The sequence below is a fragment of the Dasypus novemcinctus genome, chromosome 21, assembly GCF_030445035.2.
Source record: "Dasypus novemcinctus isolate mDasNov1 chromosome 21, mDasNov1.1.hap2, whole genome shotgun sequence".
Lineage (NCBI taxonomy): Eukaryota > Metazoa > Chordata > Mammalia > Cingulata > Dasypodidae > Dasypus > Dasypus novemcinctus.
This window is the reverse complement of record NC_080693.1, coordinates 37,181,404-37,205,040: the sequence shown is the minus strand read 5'-3', so window position 1 is coordinate 37,205,040 and position 23,637 is coordinate 37,181,404. Positions and strand designations below refer to the sequence as shown.

The following is a 23,637-nucleotide window of genomic DNA, read 5'->3' as shown; positions in this document are numbered from 1 at the left end:
GAGAGAGAAATGAAAGCAGGGATATCAATATTGTCTTACAGACTATGAACAACTCTACACACATAATTTCTACAATTTAAGCAAAATGGAACAATTATTTGAAAGATACAAACCACAAATTCACACAAGAAGAAACAATCTGAATAGTCCTTTAGCTATCAAAGAAATTAATTTCATAGTTTAAAATCTTCCAAAAAAAGAAAACTTTAGGCCAGACAGTTTCATCAGAAATTTAAGGAAGAAATACATCAATTTGGTAAATTTGTTTCAGAAAATAGAAGAGAAGGGATCACTTCCTGACTCACTTCATAAGACCAACATTACTGTAATGCCAAAACCAGACAAAAGTAGTATAGGAAAAGAAAACTACATGCTGATATCCCTCATGGACATAGATATCATGATCCTCAGCAAAATATCAGCAAAGCAAATCCAGCAACACATACATGCATATAGTTATATAAAACACACACACACAATATGACCATGACCAAGTGGGGTTTGCCCAGCAAGGCTGATCCAACACTGAAAATCAATCAATATGATCTAAAGAAAACTAAGGAAGAAAACCACCTGGTCATATCAATAAATACAGACAAAGCAATTGGCAAAATTCAACATCCATTCCGGATTAAACACTCAGCAAACTAGGAATAGAAGGGAACTTCCTTAACCTAGAGCAATGGAAACTTACGTTCATACAAAAAACTGCACCAACGTCTATAGCAATATTATATATAATTGCCCCCAAGTTGGAAACATCCCAAACACCATCCAACAGGTGAACTGGATAAACAAAATGTTCTGTAATAGAAAGGAACAAATTGCTTCTATGCGACAACATGGATGAATCTTTAACACTTTATGCTGAGTGTGAAGAGCCCATCTCAAAAGATCCATCAGTGTGATTTCATATATATGGAAAAGGCAGAACTAGTGACAGAGAATCAGTGGTTGCCAAAGGTTAGGAGGAAGGGGAGTGTTCGAATACGAAAAGGTGGCAGGAAGGAGTATTTGGGGTGAACTGTTCTGTACCCCAACTGTGGTCAGGCGTACAGGAATCTACTATTGCATTAAAACTCATAGAATCCTACATTTCCATCTCCCCAAAAGTGAATTTTAATATGTATACATTTAAATTTTTTTTTAAATCAAGGAAATTAAAAAATGAGGCTCTCCGGCTTTTTTTTTTAATCGGAAGATTTGGCAACACTAGGCCCATATTCCCCGCCAGCAACAAACCGGCGGCAGCTGGGTACAGCGTACTCTTTAGACGGGGCGTGTGCCCGTTCACCAGGTCACCAGGTTAGCCCCCAGCCCCCAGCTCCCCACCCCGCACCCCGCAGACCCCGCCTCCAGCCCCGGGGGCCTCTGTGCCCCCAGCCCTGCGGCCCTGGGCAGAGAGCCGGGCTCGGCTGCGCCCCTGAGGCCTCCTGTACCTGCGCCGGGAGTTCTAGAGCTGGCCTTGGGGTAGGGGCGGAGTGTTGAACTCCCCAGAACGAAAAGGGAGCCGCGGTCGAAGGTAAGCGGGTGAGGGGGGCCTGCCAGGGCAGAGACGGTCGGGCTCCTCCAGGCCCCCTGCGGCGGGTGAGGACGCGCTCCGGGACGGCGTGGGGGTGCCCTGGGGTGGCCGCAGGGCGGGCGGGGAGGCCAAGTGAAAGGAGGGGCCTCGCGGGAGTTAGGGTCAGAGCGGCTCAACACTTGAAAATCAATGGGTGCACGCTAAAGATGGGGAAGCGGGGTCTGGCGGGAGGGCTCGTGAGGCCGCCGAGGTACGCGCAAGCGGAAGCGCCACCCCTGGCGAGAGCCGTAAGACGACGGCGGCTGCCGCGGGAGGGCGCTTGCTGGGTGTCAGGCGTGGTTTAAGCGCTGCACGAACAGCACGCCTTGCCCTCAGCAGCCCTGCGGAACAGCCGCTGGCACCCTGGTTCACAGCGGGAGTCACGGCCTCATTCCCCAGCAGGGCAGGCTGCTTTCTCCTGAGCCCGCCCCCGCCCTGGGGGCTCCGGCTCCCCTAGCGCCTCAGGGTGAAAGCTCGGCGGCTTGTTTATCCACTTTCCCAGGCGGCCCAGCTGCCCGACCTCAGGGCACACAATGGGGCCCTGTATTCTAGAGCCCCCACCCCTACCCGCAGGGACAAAGGGCACAGAAGCGGGTAGGGGGAGGCAGCCACTGGCCTTCTCTTCCCCAAGCCCAGCTGGCGACAGGGCCCGAGGGAGGGCGTCCCAAAGCGGGTCCTGCCAGCCCCTAACCCCGGCCTTGGGCGGGCACATCCCTGCGCCCCGGCCTCAGTGTCTGCCTGTCCTTCTTCAACCCCTGGACCCCCAACCCCCAAAGCCTGCTCTCCTCCGCGTGAGGGGCCTGCGCTGTGTGGACCACAGGAGGCTGGGGAAGGGTGGGTTCTTGTGGAGAGGCGCCCGGAGGAGTCAGAAGGCCTGGTTGGGATTGGCGACAACTTGTGGGGCTGGGTGCAAAACAGAAATGTGGGTCTCCTTGTTCAATAATTAGTAAGAACAGAGACCCCAGAGCCTTTTTTTTTTTTTTTTTAAAGATTTATTTATTTCTCTCCCCCCCCCCCCCCGCAGGGGGTCTGCTCTGTGTCTACTTGCTGCATCTTCCTCTTTGTCCATTTCTGTTGTCAGCGGCACCGGAATCTGTGTCTCTTTTAGCTGCGTCATCTTACTGTGTCAGCTCTCCATGTGTGCGGCACCATTCCTGGGCAGGCTGCACTTTCTTTCGCGCTGGGCGGCTCTCCTTGTGCATGGGGCTCCCCTACGCGGGGGACACCCCTGTGTGGCACGGCACTCCTTGCGTGCATCAGCACTGTGCATGGGCCAGCTCCACATGGGTCAAGGAGGCCCGGGGTTTGAACCATGGACCTCCCATGTGGTAGACAGACGGCCTAACCACTGGGCCAAGTCCACTTCCCCGCAGAGCCTTAATCTCTGTGACTGCAGAGGCTGCACACTGAAAAAGCCAGCCCTGCCCGGGCTTCAACATGTGCTCATGTGTGACATCTAGCAAGCCAGGTTCCCTCTCTGAGCCTCAGCTTCCTCATCTACAATGCCCTGCTGATCAGCTCACAGGGCTCCTCAGAGGATCAGATGAGACTCTCAAAGAGTAGAGGGCATCGCAGGCTGCAGGTGTCAAGGAGGTGTCAGGTGCAAAGGACCCATAAAGAGATGGACCCTGGAACAGAGGCAGGTGACAGCTGCCAGGGAGGCTGCAGGGGCTCTGCAGTGGGGGCTGAGGTGCTTGGGGGATGCTGAACGTCCTCGGCTTTAACTCCTGTCCCTGCTCAACCATCCGTTCCCTCGCTGTGTGGTCTGGGAGAGTCCCTTCCCCCCTCGGGGCCTCAGTTTGCCCAGCTGCAAAATGAGAGAGTTAGGTGCCATTAATATTGAAGGTCTCTTTCAGCTTCAGAATCTATATGATTCTAATGTTTTCTGAGGGACGCTCAGAGTGGGCATGGGGTGGAGAGAAGATAAGGGTAGAGAAACAGTCGGGAGTCAAGGGCTGGGAGGCAAAGGCCTCCATCCAGCATGGCTTCACCGGGGACCCAGCAAATGGCTCAGGGACCCTGGAGTGCGACCCTGGGGAATTCCTTAACCTCTCTGAGGCTTTTCCTTCCTCCTCATCTATAAAGTCAAGAAAATGGTGAGGACTGAAGCAGATCCTGCTGGACATCTTGGTGCTGGCGCCTGCCCTCTCCTCCTCCCTTGCTGGGCAGCCCTGATGTGGCTGAGGTACCCAGTTCCTGTTGGCCCAGGTGCCTCAGGCCCCTCAACCCCGGGGCATGAATCCTGATTGGACCAAGCCAGTCAGGTGGGTTCATCCTCCTTGCCAGTGATTGGTTTAAGCAAAGACATGTGATGCATTTCTGGCCAATGAGACCTGAGGAGACATCCACAGGGGCTTCTGGGAGAGGTTCTCCTTGAGGATGGGGGAAATAGACAAATCACAGGAAGTGCTCCCCTCCCTTCTACCCTCCTGGCGAGCAGACACCATCTTGGGCCCACATGGTGAATGCCAAATAGAAGACTGGGTCCTCAGCGATGCCTCAAATGCCCTCAAGAACCAGCCCTGGATCTCCTCTTATCAGGAAGAATGCACTTCCCTCAGCATTTAAGCTACCCTGCATTGGTTCCTGGTCCTGAAAGCTGGTGGCACCCAAACCAATGAAGGACCCCTCAGCCGGCCCCTTCAACACCTGCTGGGAAGGTGCTCATTGCATGGTGGAGAGGAGTGTGTGGCACTGGGGTGCCTCTGGCTGGTGTGGCCAGCGTCCAGGATGAGCTGTCAGCACCGTGGCCTGGTCACATGGTGCCCAGGCCGCTGCCTCCCGGGAAGTGCCACCGCAGCCCAGCCCCAGCTGAAAACTCCTGCCTGTAGGAGACCCCCCCAGCATGTCGGGGTGTCTACAAGTGGGCCCCTCATTCACAGCCTGAGCCTGCTGCTGACTGGAATCCCTGAGGCCACCCACGAGGGCTTTGTCTGGTGTCTGAATAGGAATGAAAGTGACAGAGCCTGGGTGGTCTGTGAGGTGGACAGGCCTGTGTATCCATCTGTCTATCTATCCATTTCTTCAGCTCCTCAGCCAAGTTCTGCCCATGTGGGGAGACAGACCTGTCCTAGGGCAGATATCCTGATGTTGTGGGGTTTTTTTGTTTGTTTTTGTTTTTTTAAAAAATTGAGATGAAATTCATGTAACATAAAAATTACCATTTTAAAGTAAACAATTTAGTGGCATTTAGTACATTCACAATGTTGTGCAACCATCACCACTATCTATTTCCAGAATATTTTCATCATCCCAAAAGGAAATCTGGGCCCATTAAGCAGCTGCTCCCCATCGCTCCTCCCCTCAGCCCTGGCAACCAATCTGCTTTCTGTCTTTCTGGATTTACCTATTCTGGACATTTCATATAAAAAGAATCATACAACAGCATGGCCTTTTGTGGCTTGCTTTTTTCACATAGCACATTTTTGAGGTTTATCCATACTGTATCATGGATCAGCACTTCATTCCTCTGTGTGGCTGAATCATATCCCATTGTATGGATTCTGACATACTTCCCCCTCCCATGGCTCCCTTGTCTCTTTGCTTGTTTTTGCTCATTGTCTGCTCTGTTTGCTTGTTTTTTCACTTGTTATCTGCTCATTTTTCCTCATCCATTTGTTGTTTTTGCTCGATGTCTGCTCGTTGTTTGTCTTCTTTAAGAGGCATTGGAAATTGAATCTGGAACCTCCCATGTGGGAGGTGGGTGCTCAACTGCTTGAGTCACATCTGCTCCCTGACATACTTTTGAGTGGGAAAAAAAACAGCTTAGGGAACAGCATGGAGAATGTGTAGGTGTCTGCTGATGCCGTCATGTGTTCAGGGGCAGTATCATGCTACTGTCTAGTAGTAGACAGAGCTGGGTTCAAATCCTACTTTCTCCATTTACTAGCTGTGTAACCCAGGGTGATTGCTGCAACCTCTCTGAACAATACTGTCTGCCTCCTTGAGTGTTAGAAAAGGAAAGGCATGTCAAGGCAGACTTGGATTTGGCCCAGAGTAAGTGCTCCATAAACGAACACTTTGATAGGCAGACAGATGCCTGGAAGGCTGCATGAAGCTGTTAGCACAGGCTATCTCTGGGTGCTGGGACTGCCGGTGGTTTTTGCTTCTTTTAATTAGATAATTTCTTCTTTTAATTAGATAATTAAACATTTTTTTATTCTTTTAAAATTTTTCTCACACTTCGGGGGGAAGCAGTGTTGGGATAAGACAGAATCCACCATAATGCAACCCCTAGAAGCTGCTTCCCTGCAGTGGGAGCCAGAGGAGTCAGACAGCCCAAGGGCACGGGAGGGGTCCTTATAAAGGGCAGGGGAGGGAAGCGCAGGCTTTCACCTACCACCTGGGGATCCTAGCTTCGGTTTCTGAGGCCTGCTGAAGAAGGCGAGCTGGTGCAGCGGGTAGGCATGGCAAACCAGTGCAACAAGATGATGCGACAAAAGAGACACAAAGAGGAAAAACAATGAGACACAACAAACCAGGGAGCTGAGGTGGCTCAAGTGATTGAGCACCTCTCTCCCACATGGAAGTCCTGGATTTGGTTCCTGGTACCTCAAGAGCAGGCAAAGAGAGCAGACAGTGACCACAAACAATGGGGGGTTGGGGGGAGTGGGTGAATAAATAAAATAAATCTTAAAAAATAAAATATAAAGGGCAGTGGGGAGAGTGGTTTCAGGAGGTCTGCCTGGCTTGAGCAAAGGCAGGGAGGAGAGAGGGGAGAGCTGAGGCCAGGCCTGAAGGAGCCTGAAGCGTTTTGGGGAACCGCCAGCTGTGGGGGGCAGGGGCAGGCTCAGCCTGGGAGATGAATGGGGAGGGAACCCACAGGACTCTCCCCTCTGGTGGTGGGGTTTAGCAAGTGCCTGATGAAGCAGGTTTGGGAAGATGCCCGAAGCTCTCAGAGTGGAGGGAGACGGGAGCAGGCGCCGATGCAGAGCAGCACGGGCAGCAGAGGAGGGTTGCCGGGGAGAGGTGGCCTGGTGGGCTCGGTGGGGTGGCCGTGAGGCCGGGATGGGTCAGGGAAGGAGGCGGCGCTGACTCCCAGCTCTCCATCTCAGGGTCTGGGTGGGCCGTGGGGGCCACCACTGGAGATGGACATCGGCAGGCGGTGGGCTGGGGGCTAGGGGTGGTGAGGCAGCTGGAGAGGGAACTTCTGACCATAAATCTGAGTCCCCAAGTCACCCCCAGGGCTCTCAGACACAAGTCCCTCCCTGGCCAGGCCTGGTGGCTGCCAAAAAAAGTCCCCTCCATTTGTTCTGGCTGATGACAGCCAAGCTGTCTCCACAGGTGGTGGTAGCCATTCTACCCCCTCCCCAGGATAAGGGGATCGGACGGCCACCTGGCCGGGCACGAGGGAGAAGGTTCTGGCTCAATGGCTTCAGTGGCAGGACTCAAAAGGACAACGAGGCTGTGGGTCCAGACAGACTCCCCGGGCACACTCTGTCACCCAGCAAACATGGGGCACCAGGGCCCGCCGAGGGCTGATGCAGGCACCAGGCGTCGTGCTGTAAAGTCCACATGGGAGGCGGCAGCTGGGTCACAGAGTGACAGGGAGGGGAGGGGAGAAGAGGAGCAGGAATCACAGCCCCGATCCCTCCGTGGGTGGGAAGACCCGGGCGATCCCTCTTTGGGTGTCCTAGAGCAGACCAGCGCTCCTTCAGCTCCAGCGCCCGGGAGTCCCTGGGCACCTCATTCAGGTGCAGATTCTGATTCTGGCAGGTTCGGGGCGGGGCCTGGGACCCTGCACTTCAGGAGCCCACCTGGAATAGCAAGGTTCTCGGGGAACTCCAAGGACCCTCCCAGGGGTCTGAAGCAGGGGTCCGAGCGGGAGTCCAGCCCTGAAGGTGCCCTGGAACGCGGGCAGTCAAGCACGCAGGAAGGCCGGGCGGGCCACGGGCACGCGGGCTAGTCCTTCCTAACAAAGGCGGGTCGTGAGGCCAAGGCTGCCTGGCCCCTGGGCGAGGTTTCTGGGCACTGGGGGAGGAAGCTCACCTGCAAGATGAGGGCCACCGGGTGCTAGGGCCCGTGCTTGGACACTGATGGGTAGGGGGTGCAATGCTCAAGCACTCGAGAGGGTGGCACCCGGGCGTCTACACTGGCTCCAGCCTCGGCCTTAGGCCCTGTGTCTGTATCTGTGGTTCTCAGGGTGGTCTGAAAGGAGCCACTGGATCAAGGGCTTTGGCTGGCTTCAGCCCCCTTGTGTAATGTAAGTGGGAGTGTCAGGTCTTTGCTCCTCAGAGGGGTCCAAGACTGGAAGCTAAGGGCCACAACGACCCTCCCCTCCGAGACTTCGATTTTGGACACTGCCTCTCCCCAACCCTCAATCCATTCAATCTCACCCCTTCCTGCCAAATCCAGCCCTGCTCTCCATTCTAAACACCCCACCACGATCACCTCAGACCTCCATGCCCTCTGCCCTCACTCTGGCACTGACACTTCAGCTAAACTCAGAAATGCTTGCCCACCAACCCTCTACTACCCAGGAAACGAGTTATCCAGAGCCCCCCGCAGGCTTCTAGGTAACCGAGGTTCAGCCACTGAAAGAAGAACAAGACGTGGCAGCTCCAGCCAGAAACTCCAACGCTGCTGTTGTCAACACAACAAAAGGTGGCAAGTGAGAAAGGCGGCTCATTCCAGGGTTGGAATTTCTAAATTAGGCAGTTGCAAAGCAGCCTTACCACCAACTCGCCATGAGACCCTGCATGCAGCCCACCTCTCTGAGCCTCAGGGTTTGCGCCTGTGAAATGGGGCGGGCAATGCACCCCACCTCCCACCTTTACCGCAGGCTCACGTGAGATGATGAGCTTGAGTGTGCTTGGCCATCAGTGAATACCGATGGTCATCAATGACCCCTGCCAACCCAGAGCCTGGCCAGTGCCTGGCAGGGGTCAGGCAGGCACCCAGTGCCTGCAGGGGTGGTCCTGCTACCTGTCCGTATCTCCCCCACCAAAACCCCAGAAGGTTCTCAGGGCGCAGAGCAGCACTCACATGCAGGTGGGGCCTGCAGGGGCCATTTCCGGGATCCTGTCTGTTCCCACGGGACTCACACCTGTTTACCACACACCTGCTAGAGTCAGGCCACCTGGGGGTGGGGACCCCAGGGGGACCGAGTGTGGTCCCTGTGCATAGCGGCCCAGCCCCTTCCCATCCACTGTCCCTGCGAGGCAGGCAGGATGGGGTTACGGGCCCAGCGTCACGGATGTGGCATGTGGAACCTGGAGGTGGGACCCCTTGTCCCAGGTCACCAGGAGGGCATTTCTCTGGGAGTGTCAAGGATGGCACAAAGAAAGGAGTCGGAGTTCAAATAAGTTTGAGACACACAAGGCCAGAGCTGAACAGTTTGTAATCACGGGACTTTTCAGAGCCTTTATCAGACTGATGTAAGGGATAAGTGTGTGGCATTCCCAAATGTACTTGACCGTTATAACTTCCCTTGGCAGGACTAGGGCCCCTTAAACATAGGGTGGGACCCCCTGCTCTGAGCACTGCACTGTCAGAGTTCCTGCTGCAACCCTCTCTTCTCAGACGGGGGCCCCAGGCTCCCAGCGACTGGTCCCAAGAAATTCGCCAGGGCCCAACAGGACCACCGAGGGGCAAGGGGTCGGGGAGTCGGACTTCTAGTCCATCCATTCAGAGCAAGCTCTTTGCAGAGGCATATTTCTTTTCCACCAGCACAGCAGCCAAAAGCAGAGGCGAGAGGCCTCCTCATGATTTATGTCCTTATTGATAATTTCTCTCTCTCTCCTGAAAGAGAGATGAAGGGCAGAGGGAGGAGGATCCCGCAGCAGCAGACAGGAGAGGGGCACGTGGCAGCTGCACACCCTTCACCCCGTTTGTCCTCTCGACAGCCTCGAAGGAAGCGTAAATGGCCTCATTTAATAGAGCAGAGAGTCGAGGCTCAGGGACTTGGAGAGAGCAAGAGCGAGATCTAAGCACAGCTTTCTGCCGCAGCTTGAGCTTCTGCATTAAGCCGTGTGGCCTCTGGCACGGAGGGATGAGGGGGAGATTCCCGGCCCAGCCGTCATCCTAGCTCAGATGTGCCGAGTCTGGTAGCCAGGGTAGGGCCCTGGAATTTGCATGTTCCAAGGCCTCCCCCAGAGATTCTGTGTCTGAGGCCCTGCAGGGAATCAATGACTGACCTGCTGGTGGACCTCACACAGGCAGGAGGGGCAGGAGCTGGTCGTCAGCGGGGCTCTGCGCTTTGAGCCGGCACCTGCCCTCTGAGGCTGGCATGAGGGTGGTTAGGTGGCAGCAGGGGGTATTCTCAGCAGCAGCAATAAAAACAGAGGGGGGAAGTAGACGTGACTCAACTGAGAGAGCATCCGCCTACCATATCAGAGGTCCAGGGTTTGAATCCAGGGCCTCCTGACCCGTGTGGTAAACTGGCCCACACACAGTGCTGATGTGCGCAAGGAGTGCCGTGCCACAAAGGGATGCCCCTTGCATAGGGGAGTCCCATGTTCAAGGAATGCACCCTGCAAGGAGAGTCACCCCGCAAAAAAAACACAGCCCGCCCTGGAGTGGTGCTGCACACATGGAGAGCTGACGCAGCAAGATGATGCAACAAAAAGAGACACACATTCCCGGTGCCGCCTGACAAGAATGCAAGTGGACACAGAACACACAGCGAATGGACACAGAGAGCAGACAGCTGGGGGGGGGGGAGAGAAATAAATAAATCTTAAAAACAAAAACAAAAACAGAGGGGCTGCACATCGCCCCTCCCAGCCAGACTCAGCCCACAGCCTCCACAGCTCCTCAGGGGTGTGAGCAGGCCCCTCTGCGCTGGCGTCTCCTTGGAGTAATGGTACTAATAATGATGACCATGATAACTGAAAACAATACCCAGTAATGCCTACTGAGCACCTACTATGAGCCAGGAAGTATTCTAGAACTTAACATGCATTAATCCATTTACATCTCCTGAGCCTACCAGGTAGTCTTTACTATCACCCCCACATTACAGATGCAGAAGCTGAGGTACAGAGAAGTCAAGGACTTGCTCAAGGTCATACTAGGAAGTGGTGGAGCCTGGATTCAAATTCAAGAGCCTGCACACTTCTCTGCTCTGAGAAACACCTTCTCAATTTGCCCTTGCATCTGCAGCACCTGCCGCAGAGCAGGTGCTCATATGAGTTCACTGTCAAGAGCATCATCAACCAGGGGCTACCCAAGTGGCACCTGCTGCAGCGGCAAGAGCACAGTCCCGACGGCCCTTGGACTTGTTGGATGCTTATTTTCTTCCAGCGCACAAGTCGTCTGTAATCAGTGCCTTACTTCCTCTTCTGAATAAATATCCCTAAAGCTACAGAGAACCCAAAATACCACCACCCTGAATAATGTGCTATGATGCATCAGGTGCTGTGCTATGTGCTTTGCCCTCATTCTTTCACCCCACCATTACCCCAGGGGGGAAGCGTTATTGCATCCCCATTTCACAGACGCAGCTCAGAGAGGTAAAGAGACCTGCCCGAGGCCACAGAGCCAGCAAGTTGGAAAGTTGGGAGATGACCCCCAACACATCCAGTCCCAGAACCTAAGTCCTTGACCACAAAGCTCTCCTACCTCCCAAACTTTCATCTGGCCACCTCGAGAGGTGGAGAGGGGCTTGCTTACAAAGCACAGACTTCCGGGGGCAAAAGCACAGGTGGGCTCTGGGGTTCTGTACTCATTTATTCACCCAGTCACTCCACTAACTTTTACTGCGCCCTCGTTGTTTACTACAGGCTGGCCCCGGGTGCTGGGGTGGAGGGGTGCATGAGCGCAGCTGCGCTTCTCATAGTCCATTTGGCGGGAGAACCACAGAAACAAGCGCTCCCCAGCTCCTCCGGGGCCGGAGTGCTTGCTGGGCTGCAAGGCTGGGCTGTCCTGGCACCTGTTGTTTCTCTGCCCAGCACCAAGTTCCCCCTCACCTGGTAGGTGCACCCTGACTTTCCTCTGGGGAACAATCCCTCCTCCATTCCATGAAATTTGGTTCAAAATGGGGTGTGGGAAAGAAGACTTCCTTCTGGGGATGGGAACCTTTCAGAGATGCCACCCTTCCAATTTGTTTTCTTTTAGGAGGAACCAGGGATTGAACCTGGAACCTTGTACATGCAAAGCAGGTGCGCAACCACTGAGCTACGCCCAGTTCCTCAAGCATAATTCTTTGCATTAACTGGGAAAACAGCAAACATGATTAAAGCATTTAATAGATGTTGGGAAGACATTTGTTACAATGTACTGTCTAGTCTGAAATAAAACTCTAACAAATGGAGAACGGGGCAAGGAAGAGACTGGTCTTTATTAACATGCCAAATAATATAAACCTAATCTAAGCACCAACATGGCACTTCATGGTAGTAAGCTATGGTCATTCCATTTTAACAAGGGCCTTTTAAAAAGGATGGTTGGCTCCACCAAACAGTCCAAGACCAAAGCAGCAAGTCCACCGCCCTCGCGTTGCAGCTTCTGCCTTGGTTTCCCGCCTTGCCAGGCTGGAGTCCTCCGCTGGACGGCAGCCAAGCCCTGACTCCTCTTGCCAGCCTCCCTCTCCTACATCAGACTGCCCCCCAGAAACGTCAGCCTCAGCCTCCACTTCCGTAGGGCCCCATCTGTATGATCACCGAGGCAGCTGCAGCCTGGGCCCTACTCCAGCCTGTTTTCCTTAGCTTACAACCGGACCACGTGGCCAATGTCGCAGAATGTCCCTAAGTTAGGGTGAGTGTGTCCTGTGCCCATCCTGTTTAACAGTTCTAGAAATTCTGGTGACTCCCATCTCAGGGAAAAAAAAAAAAGTAATTGAACTCATAAATATAGGAAAGGAAGATACTACAAAGCTATTGCTTTTTGAAGAGGACATGATGGCTTACCTAGAAAATCCAAAGAAATCAACCAGAAAACTATTATAAGTAATAAATGAGTTCATACTACTGGTGAGACATGAGACAAATTTATAACACTCAATTATATTTCTATATGCTAGTGACATGCAGTGAAAAATCAATGGGGAAAAGGATGTTTCATTCTCAACAGTAACAAAACACATCAAATATTAAACATTAATTTAGTCCAATGTAAGGCATTTATTTTTAATGTTAATATTCTGCCCCTATTGGGAAGACTAAATATATAGTAAAGATGGTGATGCTCTCTAATTTAGTAGATTTAATGCAATACCAAGTAAAGATCTTGAAAATGTGTTGCACAGTCAAAACTCCATAAATGGTCAAAAATATCAGAAAGCTTTATTTTTAAGATAATGATGGCTCCCTTGCCTCAATTTAAAAATATACTATTATATTTTTATTTAAAATGTTATATCATATACAATGATCAACATTTTAAGTTATATTTAAAAATTAAGAATAACTGAGCAAGAAAATGAATAATTATGGCAATGCATTATGACACATTGAAAATAAAAGAATCCATGAGTCATTAGTGATACTTAAAAAAGAAGGTGACAGAAAGCTCTTCCTTACAAAAGAATACTATGTCTGTAGAAGGAATGACAGAATTAGAAAAATCACCATTTTGCAACCACCCATGTAATTTATGCAAGGCAAGGAGCACGGATAGAGGCTAAAAATCATTGTGTGAAAAGCTCTTGGGGAACCAGATATTTATATCGTCTTAAAGTATTACCCCACAGATTACTCATTAATTATAAAGGGGTAAAGCTACCATTGTATTGAAAAGTCCATCTTCACCAAGTGATGAAACTTGAAGCATCGCCAAATAGTGGGGCAAACATGACGTTCCTATTGTGATGCTCTGAGAAGCACACACTGTCACTTCTTTTTGCCCAAAATGTTTAATCTTTGTCTAATCTTAATGAAACAATCAGGCGTATCCAGATTACAGGGCAATATATAAGAATACTGGGGTGGACTTGTCAAAAATATCAACGTTATGAAAAAAAAATGGAGGGACAGTTCCAGTTTCAAAATGAAAGAAGCGACAGCCAGATGCAACGTGTGATCCCAGATCAAGACAAAACCAAACAAAAACAGCTATAAAAGACATTTTGAGGACACCGGAGAAAGCCGAATATGAGCTGAATATGAGATGACGTTACTGAATTAATATTAAATCCTTGGATGAGATAGCTACTGCAGTTAGGCTGGAGATTGACTTTGTTCTTATATTCTGAAGAACTATGGGTTGAGATGTCTGCCACTTACAAATGACTCAACAAAACAAACAAAAAGCAGAAAAGGAGAGAGACTGGATGGAAGAATGGGTGGCTGGATAGTAAGATGATAGATGCACAGACAGGTAGGTAAGAGAGAAAGAAAAAGCAAATGTGACAAAATATTAACAATTGGTGAATCTGTGGGTGTTCATTACACTTTCAACTTCTGTTTGAACACTTTCAAAAGAGTGAGAAAAAACAGAACAAACCAATGAAACTAAGTTCTAGTTTAGAAATAGAATCGAATTAATAGAACTGAATGCCCAATAAACTATATAATAAATTCAAGTGGATAAAATTGAAGTAGTTTTACAAATTTGAAGTTGAAAACAAAATAGATCATTTGTTCTTACTAGAGATGGGAAATAAATTTCTAATTGATAAAGAAATTATAAATATGATCAGAAATAAGACAGATATGATACACTTGAAAAAGAAATATTCAAATATAGGAAAATTTTTTGAGTAATAAGATGTAGGCAAATACAAAACATAAAATGAAAGGGCACGTAAAAAAGAAAGACAAACTACTGAAAAATGTAGAAATGATTTAAAATATTAAGATCAAAATAAAAATTCCCTTTGCTAAGTGCTTCAAAGAGATGGAGAGAGCAGTTTATAAAGAAGGAAATGCCAGGAATATACAACGACATGCAGAAAATGCAGTCTTAATAATAATTAAAAATGAAAATTTAAGCAATTTTAACACATATTGCACCTGTTAAACTGGCAGAAACACCCTGAAAATAGTGCTGAGCGTTAACGAGACTGCCCAGGCACAGCGGAGCCCTGTGCCTTGGGCCTGTGTACGGGAGGCAAACGAGGTCAGAGGCGGCAGGAGCGGGCAAAGGGAGAAGGACCCAGGCTGCGGGGCAAAGCGACTTCTGGAAAGAGTGATCTGAAGCCCAAACGCCCCTGCCGGGAGAGAGGGGCAAACGGGTCCTTGATTCCACCCACTCCAGGGACCAGTCAGGTTCTCCTGGCAGGGACCCCTCGGAGTCGGGGGTCTGAGAGGCCCACAGCAGTACTCAACGGGCATTCGCGCGCGGGGCTCGGACCCAGCGCCTGGGCGCTGGTGCTGAGGGACGGCCAGGCCAGCGCCTGGGGGGCCCCTGCCGCCCCCCCCCCCAAACCCCCCAGCGCCGCTGGAGCGCACAGCTGCCCTCGGCCCGCCTTGCGCGCATGCTCAGCTGCGCCTGCAGGACCTGCGGGCCCTGGTACCCCACAGGCGAGGGGGTGGGGGTGGGGGTCTCAGCGAGCAGTGCGGGCCCAAGGAGCGCGGAGTAGACACGAGCGGTGCTGGGGGAGGGACAGCGCCCGAGCCGGCCACAGGCACGGGGAGCACCCCTCGGCGGAACGGGCCAGAGCCCCTGCGCACTGATTACCTCCATATGTGGGTCACTGCCAAGGTCAGACGTGAACTGTAAGGTCTAGAAGCAGAGTTTGGTGCTAATTAGCTTTCTTTTTCTATAAAGTTGTTTAAATGCCTACATCGGCAATAACTGAGATCAACAACAACATAAGAAGGGCAGCTTCCCGTGGAAGGATTCCCGCGGGTGCAGGCAGCCCCGGGCCAGGCGCGGTGGGCGCGGCGGGTGCGCGCGTGGGGGGTGGCGGGGGCTGAGTCCGTCCCGGAGCGGGCAGCCACCCTCCCAGGCGCCCGGGCAACCAAGTGCCCCGCAGGACGGGGCTTTCTCCCGCGAGCAGAGCTCGGGAGCTCCGGCGGCGGCGCCCCAGGCCCCCTCTGGCCCTCGTCTTCTCTCCATCCTCAGGGTCCCCTCTCCCGCCCCCAGCCCAGCCCCACGCCACTGCCAGTCGGGTTCGTGGAAAACGCAACAGGGCCACCGCCACCCACTGCCGAAACCTCGCCGACATCTCATCCCGGCGACACCCACGCGACGAAATCCCGCCGCGCCCTCCGCAGCTGCCCCCCGCCCCGCCTGCCCCCTCGGCCCCTGTCCCCTCCTGCCAGGGGCGTCTCTCCATACCTGTCCTGCGCTCCTGCCTTTGGGGACCCTGTCCAAGCGGCAGCGGCAGCCTCCCGGGATCTCCCGGTGGAGTCCTCCCTTCCCCCGCCGCACCCTGGCCAGCTCGGGGACCGGGCTTCTCACACGCTCCTCACGGGTGTTCCCGAGATTTCTATTTTATTCTGCGTCCCCCGCCGAAGTTAACTCCTCCAGGGAAGGAGTCCTAGTTTATTCGTCTGTACATCCCTAATTCCCAAACGTAACATACAACAGGCACTCAAAACGCATCTGTGAAAAGCAAGAATGGAAACAGTGCGCCCTAACGCATGCCACAGACCAGAGTTAACAGCGCAATCACGGAAATGTTCTTTCATAAGTTGTGACGGATATACTGCACCAATGCAAGGGGTTAATAATAGGGTGGTATATGGGAACTCTGCTTTTTTGGCATGATTTTTCTGTACACATACAACTCCTCTAATAAAAATAAATAAAATAATGAAAAGAACAAGAATGGACAGCTTGCCCAGAAAACCCAGTTACTGGTAGCAGCCATATGAGCAAATATTTATGACGCTCAGTATGAGTCGGGCACGGTGATAAGGGTTTAACACACATTGCTATTGCTATCCCCATTTTACAGATAAGGACATTGAGACACGAAAAGGTTCAGTAACTTCTCAGGGTCACACAGCTAGCACGTGGCAGAGCCAGGTCTCAAACTCAGGTGCACCTGACGCTAGCGAGAGCGAACAGAGAGAAAGGTAAAGCATGGGCTGAACTGAGGCGCTTGAGAGCAGGAGGGAAAAGAAAGGGAAGGGAAGCAAGAGGGGGCCAAGGCCGGCTGGGGTGGCCGAGCCTCTGCGGCTGGGAAGGTCTGCAGAGCAGCCGAGGAAGATGGAGGAGCCTGGAGAACGCGGGCAGGGCCCCGGCATTGTGGCCAGCTGGAGATACAGACAAATCACCCACGCGGCCCCTGACCCACAGCAGGCTCCAAGACGGCCCCCTGCGCCCCAGGCCTGAGTGAGTGAAGGAAGGACACCCCGCAGGCACGGCAGGAAACTGGAGCAGGGAGAGCCTGCCTCCTGGGGCTCTTCAATCACAGTTTGCAGAGGAAGCGACGGCTGTGCGTAATTCAGGGCGAGGTTCGCTGGCAGCCTCCTCCTGCTCTAAAACCCCAGCTCCTGCTGGCACCCGCCATCTTCCATAGCCACCGTCTTTCTGGCACAGTGAGGGCGCAGCCCAGCTTGCAGGGCCCATGGAGGCTTCTGGCAGTGCCCACCCGCCTTGCAGATGACAAACCTATGTCTAATCCTGACTCTGACCGTGTGCTGCTCCTCCCCCGCACCCAGATCTCTCAGACTCCACAGATATAGCCTTGGATTTGAGGTTTCTCCAATGCCAGATTCTGAAACTCAGATCTGATCATTCCCCTTCTCCTCTGACTCTATAGGGACCTGGGACCCTGACGTGCAGGCAGCCAAGGAGGCAGCTCTAGAAGGAGACAGATCTGGGTTCAAATCCTAATCTTATTGTGGAACCCTGGGCAAGTCATTTCACCTCTGGGATCCTAGCAGTTGTTGCCAGGTTTAAAGGGAATAACAAACAAGAAGGCAGTTTTCATGTGTCTTTCCCTCATCCCCTCCATCTCAGGAAAGATCACCAGTGGCGGCAAAGGAAACTTCGGCAACTGCCGAGTAGCAGGTGGAGGAAGGGGCTCAGCCGTGCACGCTAGGATGGAAGGCAGGGCTTTCGCCTGGGGAGGGGCTGCCTGAATACCAGGAGAGGGAGGACTGGGTGGCTGGGCCTTCCTTGACTGAAGTGAAGAAGGCCAGGCCAGAGATACGGTTTAAGGAAAAAAAGCGAGAGCTGACCTAGAGACAGAGAGGATCACAGCAGCGAGCACTGGAAGCCAGGTCAAAGCCAACCGGAGGCCACGCCTGCACGGATCATGGAGTGGGCAGGTTGGAGAAATGATGCCGACAGCATCATGCTGGGCCTTTCATATACATTATCTCCAATCCTCAAGACAGTCCTACAAAATCTGTAATTCGACCCCCATTTTACAGATGGAAAAACTGAGGCCCATCCATCTCCATTAGCACCTTATAAAATAATTTGGACTTTCACTTATTTCAGCAAGGCTTCAACCCTCCAGATCTGCTGGCCTGGGCAGGAATTGGAGAAATCATAGAAACAGTGAACTGCCACGAGGTTAAGCATGAGGTCGGGTCTTGCTGTGCATCCAAAACCTGCCAGAGGCCAGTCAGATGGTCCCAGCTCCCCAGGCCTCCTGAAGGTCACCATCTGGTCTCTGCTCCATCCTCTCTGCCCTTCCTGTGCCGTGACCACTTGAAGCCACTTGTCACTTCTGGAAAACCTCAATCCCTAGGCCTGGATCTGTGCTAAGCTTCAGGCATAGTAAACAATAAATGCTGACTGGGTGGATGAATGGATAGGTGGGTAGGTTGGTGGAAGAGTGGGTGGATGAATGGATGGGTCGATGGGCCCATGGATGGATTGGCAGATAGTTGGGTGGCTGGGTGGTTAGATGGGTGAATGGATCAGTAGGTAGATGGTTGACAGACGGATGGATGGAGGGGAGGATGGATGGGTAGATGGAGGGTAGTTGGATGGGGAAATGGGTGGGTTGGGAGGTAGGTAGGTAGATGGTTGGATGGACAAGTGGAGGGGAAGATGAGCAGGTGGAGCTCTAGGAGATGGACCAGAGCTCATTAGGGGAAACGGTTTGCCTTGGGAAGCAGTGAGTTCCCCTCTCTTCTAGAGCCATACAAGCACTGAATGGTCACACTTTGAAGGTCATTTATGACCTCTACTCCCCCTTCAGGTTTTTTCAGTGCACATCAGCCCACTGTCCACATGACTTGGACTTGGCTTTAGAATGGTCCAGTCAGGACCATTATTTCACCCCCTACTCAGCATGATCAAGGAGGCATGTCCTGCCATACCCAGGGGCAGCTGCAAAGAAGAGGAAAACTACAGACTTTTCCCAGGTTGGCTAAAGCTGAGTTACCTCCCCCAAATAATTAACGACACCCTTTGGGATGCTGGAGCAGAGCTCCCTTCTACACAGGAGGGACAGGCCACTGCTCAGAGGAAATGGTGCCATGTTAACTGGAGACCAGAGACTTCACTATTTTTTCTCTACAACTACTTTTGTTCACATTCTCTCCCCAAGAAGGATGGTCTTCAAACTGGGAAAGGAAGAAGAATGTAACAGGACCCTGTGGCCCAAGAGATAGCTGGGCTGCTTCCTTGCCTCCCGTCCCCTGGCAGCTGACAGAAGATGCAAGAAAGGCTGGGAGATCAGCGCTGGATGGGAAGGCGGGTGGAGCAAAGCAGGACTGGCCCCAGACCTTGGCCTCTATCCCCAGGGAAACCCCAGCACAGAAGAGCCTCTCAAAGATGTGTGCAAGTGTGTAGACAATCACAGCGGCAGCGGCAGCCCGGTATCACGCCTGCTCTGTGCAGGAAAGGGCCTGAGCAGCACTTTACATGTTCAAGCTGCACAGTGACCCCACGGAACGGGGGCTTTATCCTCCCCGGTTTATGGATGAGTTCACGGAGGCCTAGAGCAGTTAGGAAATAAAGGAAGACTTCGGAAGGCTCACGTGGACTCAGGACACCAGGCCTCCGTCTCCGTACTTGTCATGCTCCTGTTCCCGTTGTACTACAGACTTCAGAGGCTGGAAGCCTCCCCTTCTGCACCCAGCCTGGTAAACTGCTGTGGTGAGGCCTGGCAGGGAAGCCAAAGGGCCTGCTGGAGTGGGAGGCAGGGGAGCTGCCCCCCCCACCCCAGGGCCAGGGCAGATACCCTGCCACGCCACACAGCCTTGTACAGATGGACTCATGAACACCCTGTATGTTGTGTTCTGTCTTTGAATTCATTACAAAGTCAACCTTAGGGAAACAGATGTGGCTCAGGCAGTTGGATGCCTGCCTACCACACGGGAGATCCTGGGTTTGGTTCCTGGTACCTCCTAAAGACAATGAGCAAAGCAGCAATAGCTACAGAAATTATTTTGATTTCTTCTGTTTGGGAGATTTTCCTTTTCTCCCATTTATTTATTTATCTATTCATTTATGTATGTAAATACAGATATTTATATAGGCTATATATATCAACATAGCCTTATTTTATATTTTGCAACCTAGTACATTCTGATTTGTACCAACCATTTGATCCTGGAGGTAGTTGGTCAAATGTGGATAATCAGCAATGAGAAGTTCACGGAAGCCCAGATCTTGGGAATGATAATTATACACCCTAAAGCACTAGTGGATTGGGAAATCAAGGTTGCCACCTGATTTTCAAACAACTTAAATAGACTCTGTCCTAGTACAGAGCATATGGAAGGAAGCGTTACTTCGTGACATTTCTTGTGTTTTGTAACGCATATGTGAATTTGGTGTGTATTGAGCAGGGAGAAAACGTATTTCCGCGGGCCTGGTCAATGCCTTGGGAGCAGAACTCTCCTGACCAGCACCCAGGCCCTGTCCGTGGTCCTGCCCTGTCGGTGGTCCTGCCCTGCATTTTTAACCAGTCTTGCAGATTAAGAGCCACAAAGCACTTCCTGCCCCAACCTGCCGGCAGCCCTGCAGCCAGGGCTGATGGAGGCAGGATTTTAACTTCTCTCTCTTGCCTGATACAGTAGGATGAAATGAACAAGGTGAAATTTAATAGGAATTAGGATCAAGTAACAGGCTTAGAGTCGAGAAGTTATTGATACAGACAACAGGCCTGATCTCTTACACAAATCAGGGTTAGTAAAAGAAAAGGAAAAAGGCATTACATTAGGTCACAGCAACCAAATGCAATGCACAGTCCCAGAGAGGAAATGGGTTTAAATAAAACAGGGAAAATGGATGTTTTGTGGTCAAATAGAGAAATATAAGGTCTGAATATTAAATGAGATGAAAATCTAGTGAAGCAGAAGAGTTGACGTTGTTTACCGGGAAAAAATGAGGTAATGAAACATTATGTACCACATGATCTTAGTTTAGGAAGAAAAACTACGTATAAGCAGAGAAAGAGCCCTGAAAAGATGTGACAAAGGCATCGTGGTGGGTGGGATTCCCTGGGAGATGGGAGCGTAAAAGTTTCATTGTTGCTTGTATGCATTTTCTAATTTCACAAGGCATATAAACTGCTTCTATAATAAGATTATGATTGAAATAGAAACAAATCACTGACCTTCCCCAGCAGGGAATCCCTGGCTTGGCAGTGGTTCCTGAGAAAGATCCCTGGGGGTTTCTGTGGCCAGAAACGTCATGGGTGGAGAGTGTGATGCACCATTCAAAAGGCAGGCCCCCCTATCCCTGCCACATGCTCCTGCAAGAAGTGCTGGGGCGAACAGTCTGGAGGGGTCTTCTGACCCAGCCCGTTCATGCTATCACCAGGAAAACGAATCACACAATTGGTTCCAGGGCCAGGAGCCAGAGGTTTGGCTCCTGCAGGTGACATGGAAATGGCCTGGGGCTTCAGGAACTGGGAAGATGGGAGTGATTGGGTGGAAAGGTGTGAAGGGGGCACTAGCGCTGTTTTCAAATATTTAAAGGCTGCCATGTAGAAGAGAGAACCTCGTGAGCCTTCGGACAGAACCACGTTGAAGAAGTGACAGGTAGGGCTGGGCTCCGAGTGGCTGACAGAGAAGGGCATCGTGGCAGGAGCTGACCAGTCCCGGGATAGGGTGGCAAGGCTTGCTGGGGACACATCAGTGGAGGCTGGGTGGCCTCCTGCCAGAGGCTGCTGGTCATTCCTCCCACCACTAACGCTCTGGGGTTCTGGAACTCGAGGCATCAGCCAGAGCCAGGATGGCTGCCTCTTCCCGCCTGCAGCAGTGTCCTGAGAGGAAGGAGCTGGGGCGTTCCCTGGGCTAGGAGGCTGCTGAACCCGGAGGCACTGGCACAGGGGAGGGGCGTGATGTGGGGCCTGCCCGGCCTTTGGGGAAGGAGAAGGGTCATGGAGGGTGCAGTTGATGCCCCTCAGCAAAGTCCTGCAGTGGGGGAGGATGGGGCCCCCGTAAGACGTGCTGGGCTCGAATGGGAACGCAGCAGCCAGCTTCCTGTGCTGGGGCACCTGAGTTCTCAGACCTGACACCTGCCTCATTCCCCTTCACCGTCTGCCTTCAGGGACTCCCAGGTCCCAGCCCATGGCCTGGTGGCCGTGGCCCCGCCAGAGATGAGTATTTATCACCTTCCACTTGCCAGATGACAAGGAAGCACACACCCAACCTGGCCATCCTCTGGCTTCTCCCATGTTCTGGGCAGGCCCAAGTAGTTCCTGGAACAGAATGCCGGGCAGCGCCCAGGAGGCCAGTGGTCCCACGCTCCCCGTGCAGGGCCGGGGGCCTTAGGCTAGCCTTGGAAACCCCCACCGCTCCCGGCTGAGTTCTGCCCCTAGGAGAGAACCCTGGCCATTTTCAGAGGGGACAGTGGGGTGAGGGCGGGGGTGCTCTCCCGCCGGGTGAGTCTCCAGCCCTCTCCCCCAGACAGTCACCAGTTCCTGTGCTCATGGCAGCGAGGACACTGTCTATTGGGGCATTTATGGATGTTAGTCTGTCCACCCGGCTGGCAGCGCAGGCTCTGATTCTAGCCCACCTCGCAGTCAGCACAATTCCCACTCGCTCTACATAAACGCGGCCCCACCTGCCGAGCGGCGCTCTGCTCAGCTCCCAGGCCCCGCGCTCCCCGGGAGGCCTGCTGCCCCCCACACCCAGCGGCCGGCCAGGCCCCGCACAGCCTGAATGGGGGGTCACCGGCACCGGGCTGAAAACCCAGGGTGGCCCCGAGCGGACCTCTCCCTCTGGGTTTCCGGCAAGGGCAGGTGCAGTCAAGGAGCCAAGGCTGCAGAGGGCGCCCCTAGCTGTCCCCGCCACCCCTTGGCTAGGCCCGGCGGACGCCCACCTCCCCACCCGGCGCCTGGAAGCCTCCCTGCCAGGCCCTGCGTCTCGGCCTCCGCGGGGTAGCGACAGGGACGGCGCAGGTCCCGGGGCGGGATTCTGTCAGCGCCCCACCCCCGACCGGGTTTCCAGGCCAGCCTCAGGGACCCGCGCGCCGCGGCCGCGGAGGGAAGCCGGGCAGGGAGGCCGCGCGGGCCGTGACGCCCGCGCTACGGGCGCTAAGAGTGGAAAGCGGGGTACCGGGGGGGGGGGCTCAGGCACAACTGGACAGGGATCCCCCCGGGGTCCAGGCCCTCAGCTGCGACGGAAGAAAGGACAGTGCGAGAGGACAGAGCGAGGCAGGGTGAAAGCGGGGAGGTGTGCGGGGAGGGGCGGGGGGTGGGGATCGAGAGGCCGGGCCGGGGAGGACGGGGGTCCCGGGACCCCGGGCGCGGGTGCCCGCAGCCCGCCCGCCGCGGCCGCCTTACCTCCTCGCCGCGGCCGAAGCGCAGTCCGAGCGCCGCGACGCGCTCCACGCGCAGGAGGCCGTCGGGGTCGCGGCCGCACACCTCGAACACCTGGCGCAGGCGGCGCACGGAGCGCAGCAGCGCCGCGGGGGCGCCCGCCCAGCCCGCGCCGCCCGCCATCCGGGCAGCCCGCGCAGCTAGCCCGAGCCCCGCGCCGCGCGCCGCGCCCGCCGCCGCCCGCCCGCCGCCATCGCCGCGCCCCCGGGGCCGCCGGGCCGCCGCGCGGGTCCGCGCCGCGCAGCCTCCGCCCCGAGGCAGCCGCGGCGCCGCGGCCCCCGCCCGGATGGCGGGGCGCGGCGGCGGGCGCGGGGCGGCGCGGGGGCGCGGGCCGAGGCGCGGGGAAGGACGCGGCAGACAAAGGGAGCCGCGCGTCCTCCGGGGGGGCGCCCACGCGCCGCCGCCAGCCGCCAGCCGCGCGCGCCGCCCGCCGCCGCCTCCGCTGCCTCAGTTTCCCGCGGCATCGCCGAGCTGCTCTCTTCCTCTCTAACACCGGGAGGGCGGACGCCCG

The 23,637-nt window shown here is 53.8% G+C and overlaps 1 protein-coding gene across 3 annotated transcripts in view; it reads right to left on the bottom strand.

The window, feature by feature from the left end:
• Nucleotides 1–23,292, bottom strand: part of RAB11FIP4 (RAB11 family interacting protein 4) — a 113,504-nt gene extending 90,212 nt beyond the window's left edge. The window contains exon 1 of one of the 3 annotated variants that reach the window (XM_004467626.5): nt 23,091–23,292. In XM_004467626.5, coding sequence (XP_004467683.1) covers nt 23,091–23,249 — 159 coding nt within the window. In that variant the 5' untranslated portion in view covers nt 23,250–23,292. Of the gene's footprint in view, nt 1–1,439; nt 1,652–15,721; nt 16,021–23,090 lie in introns of those variants that run through there. The other 2 variants (XM_004467628.4, XM_004467627.4) reach the window with 2 other exon arrangements.
• Nucleotides 23,293–23,637: the final 345 nt, after the last annotated feature.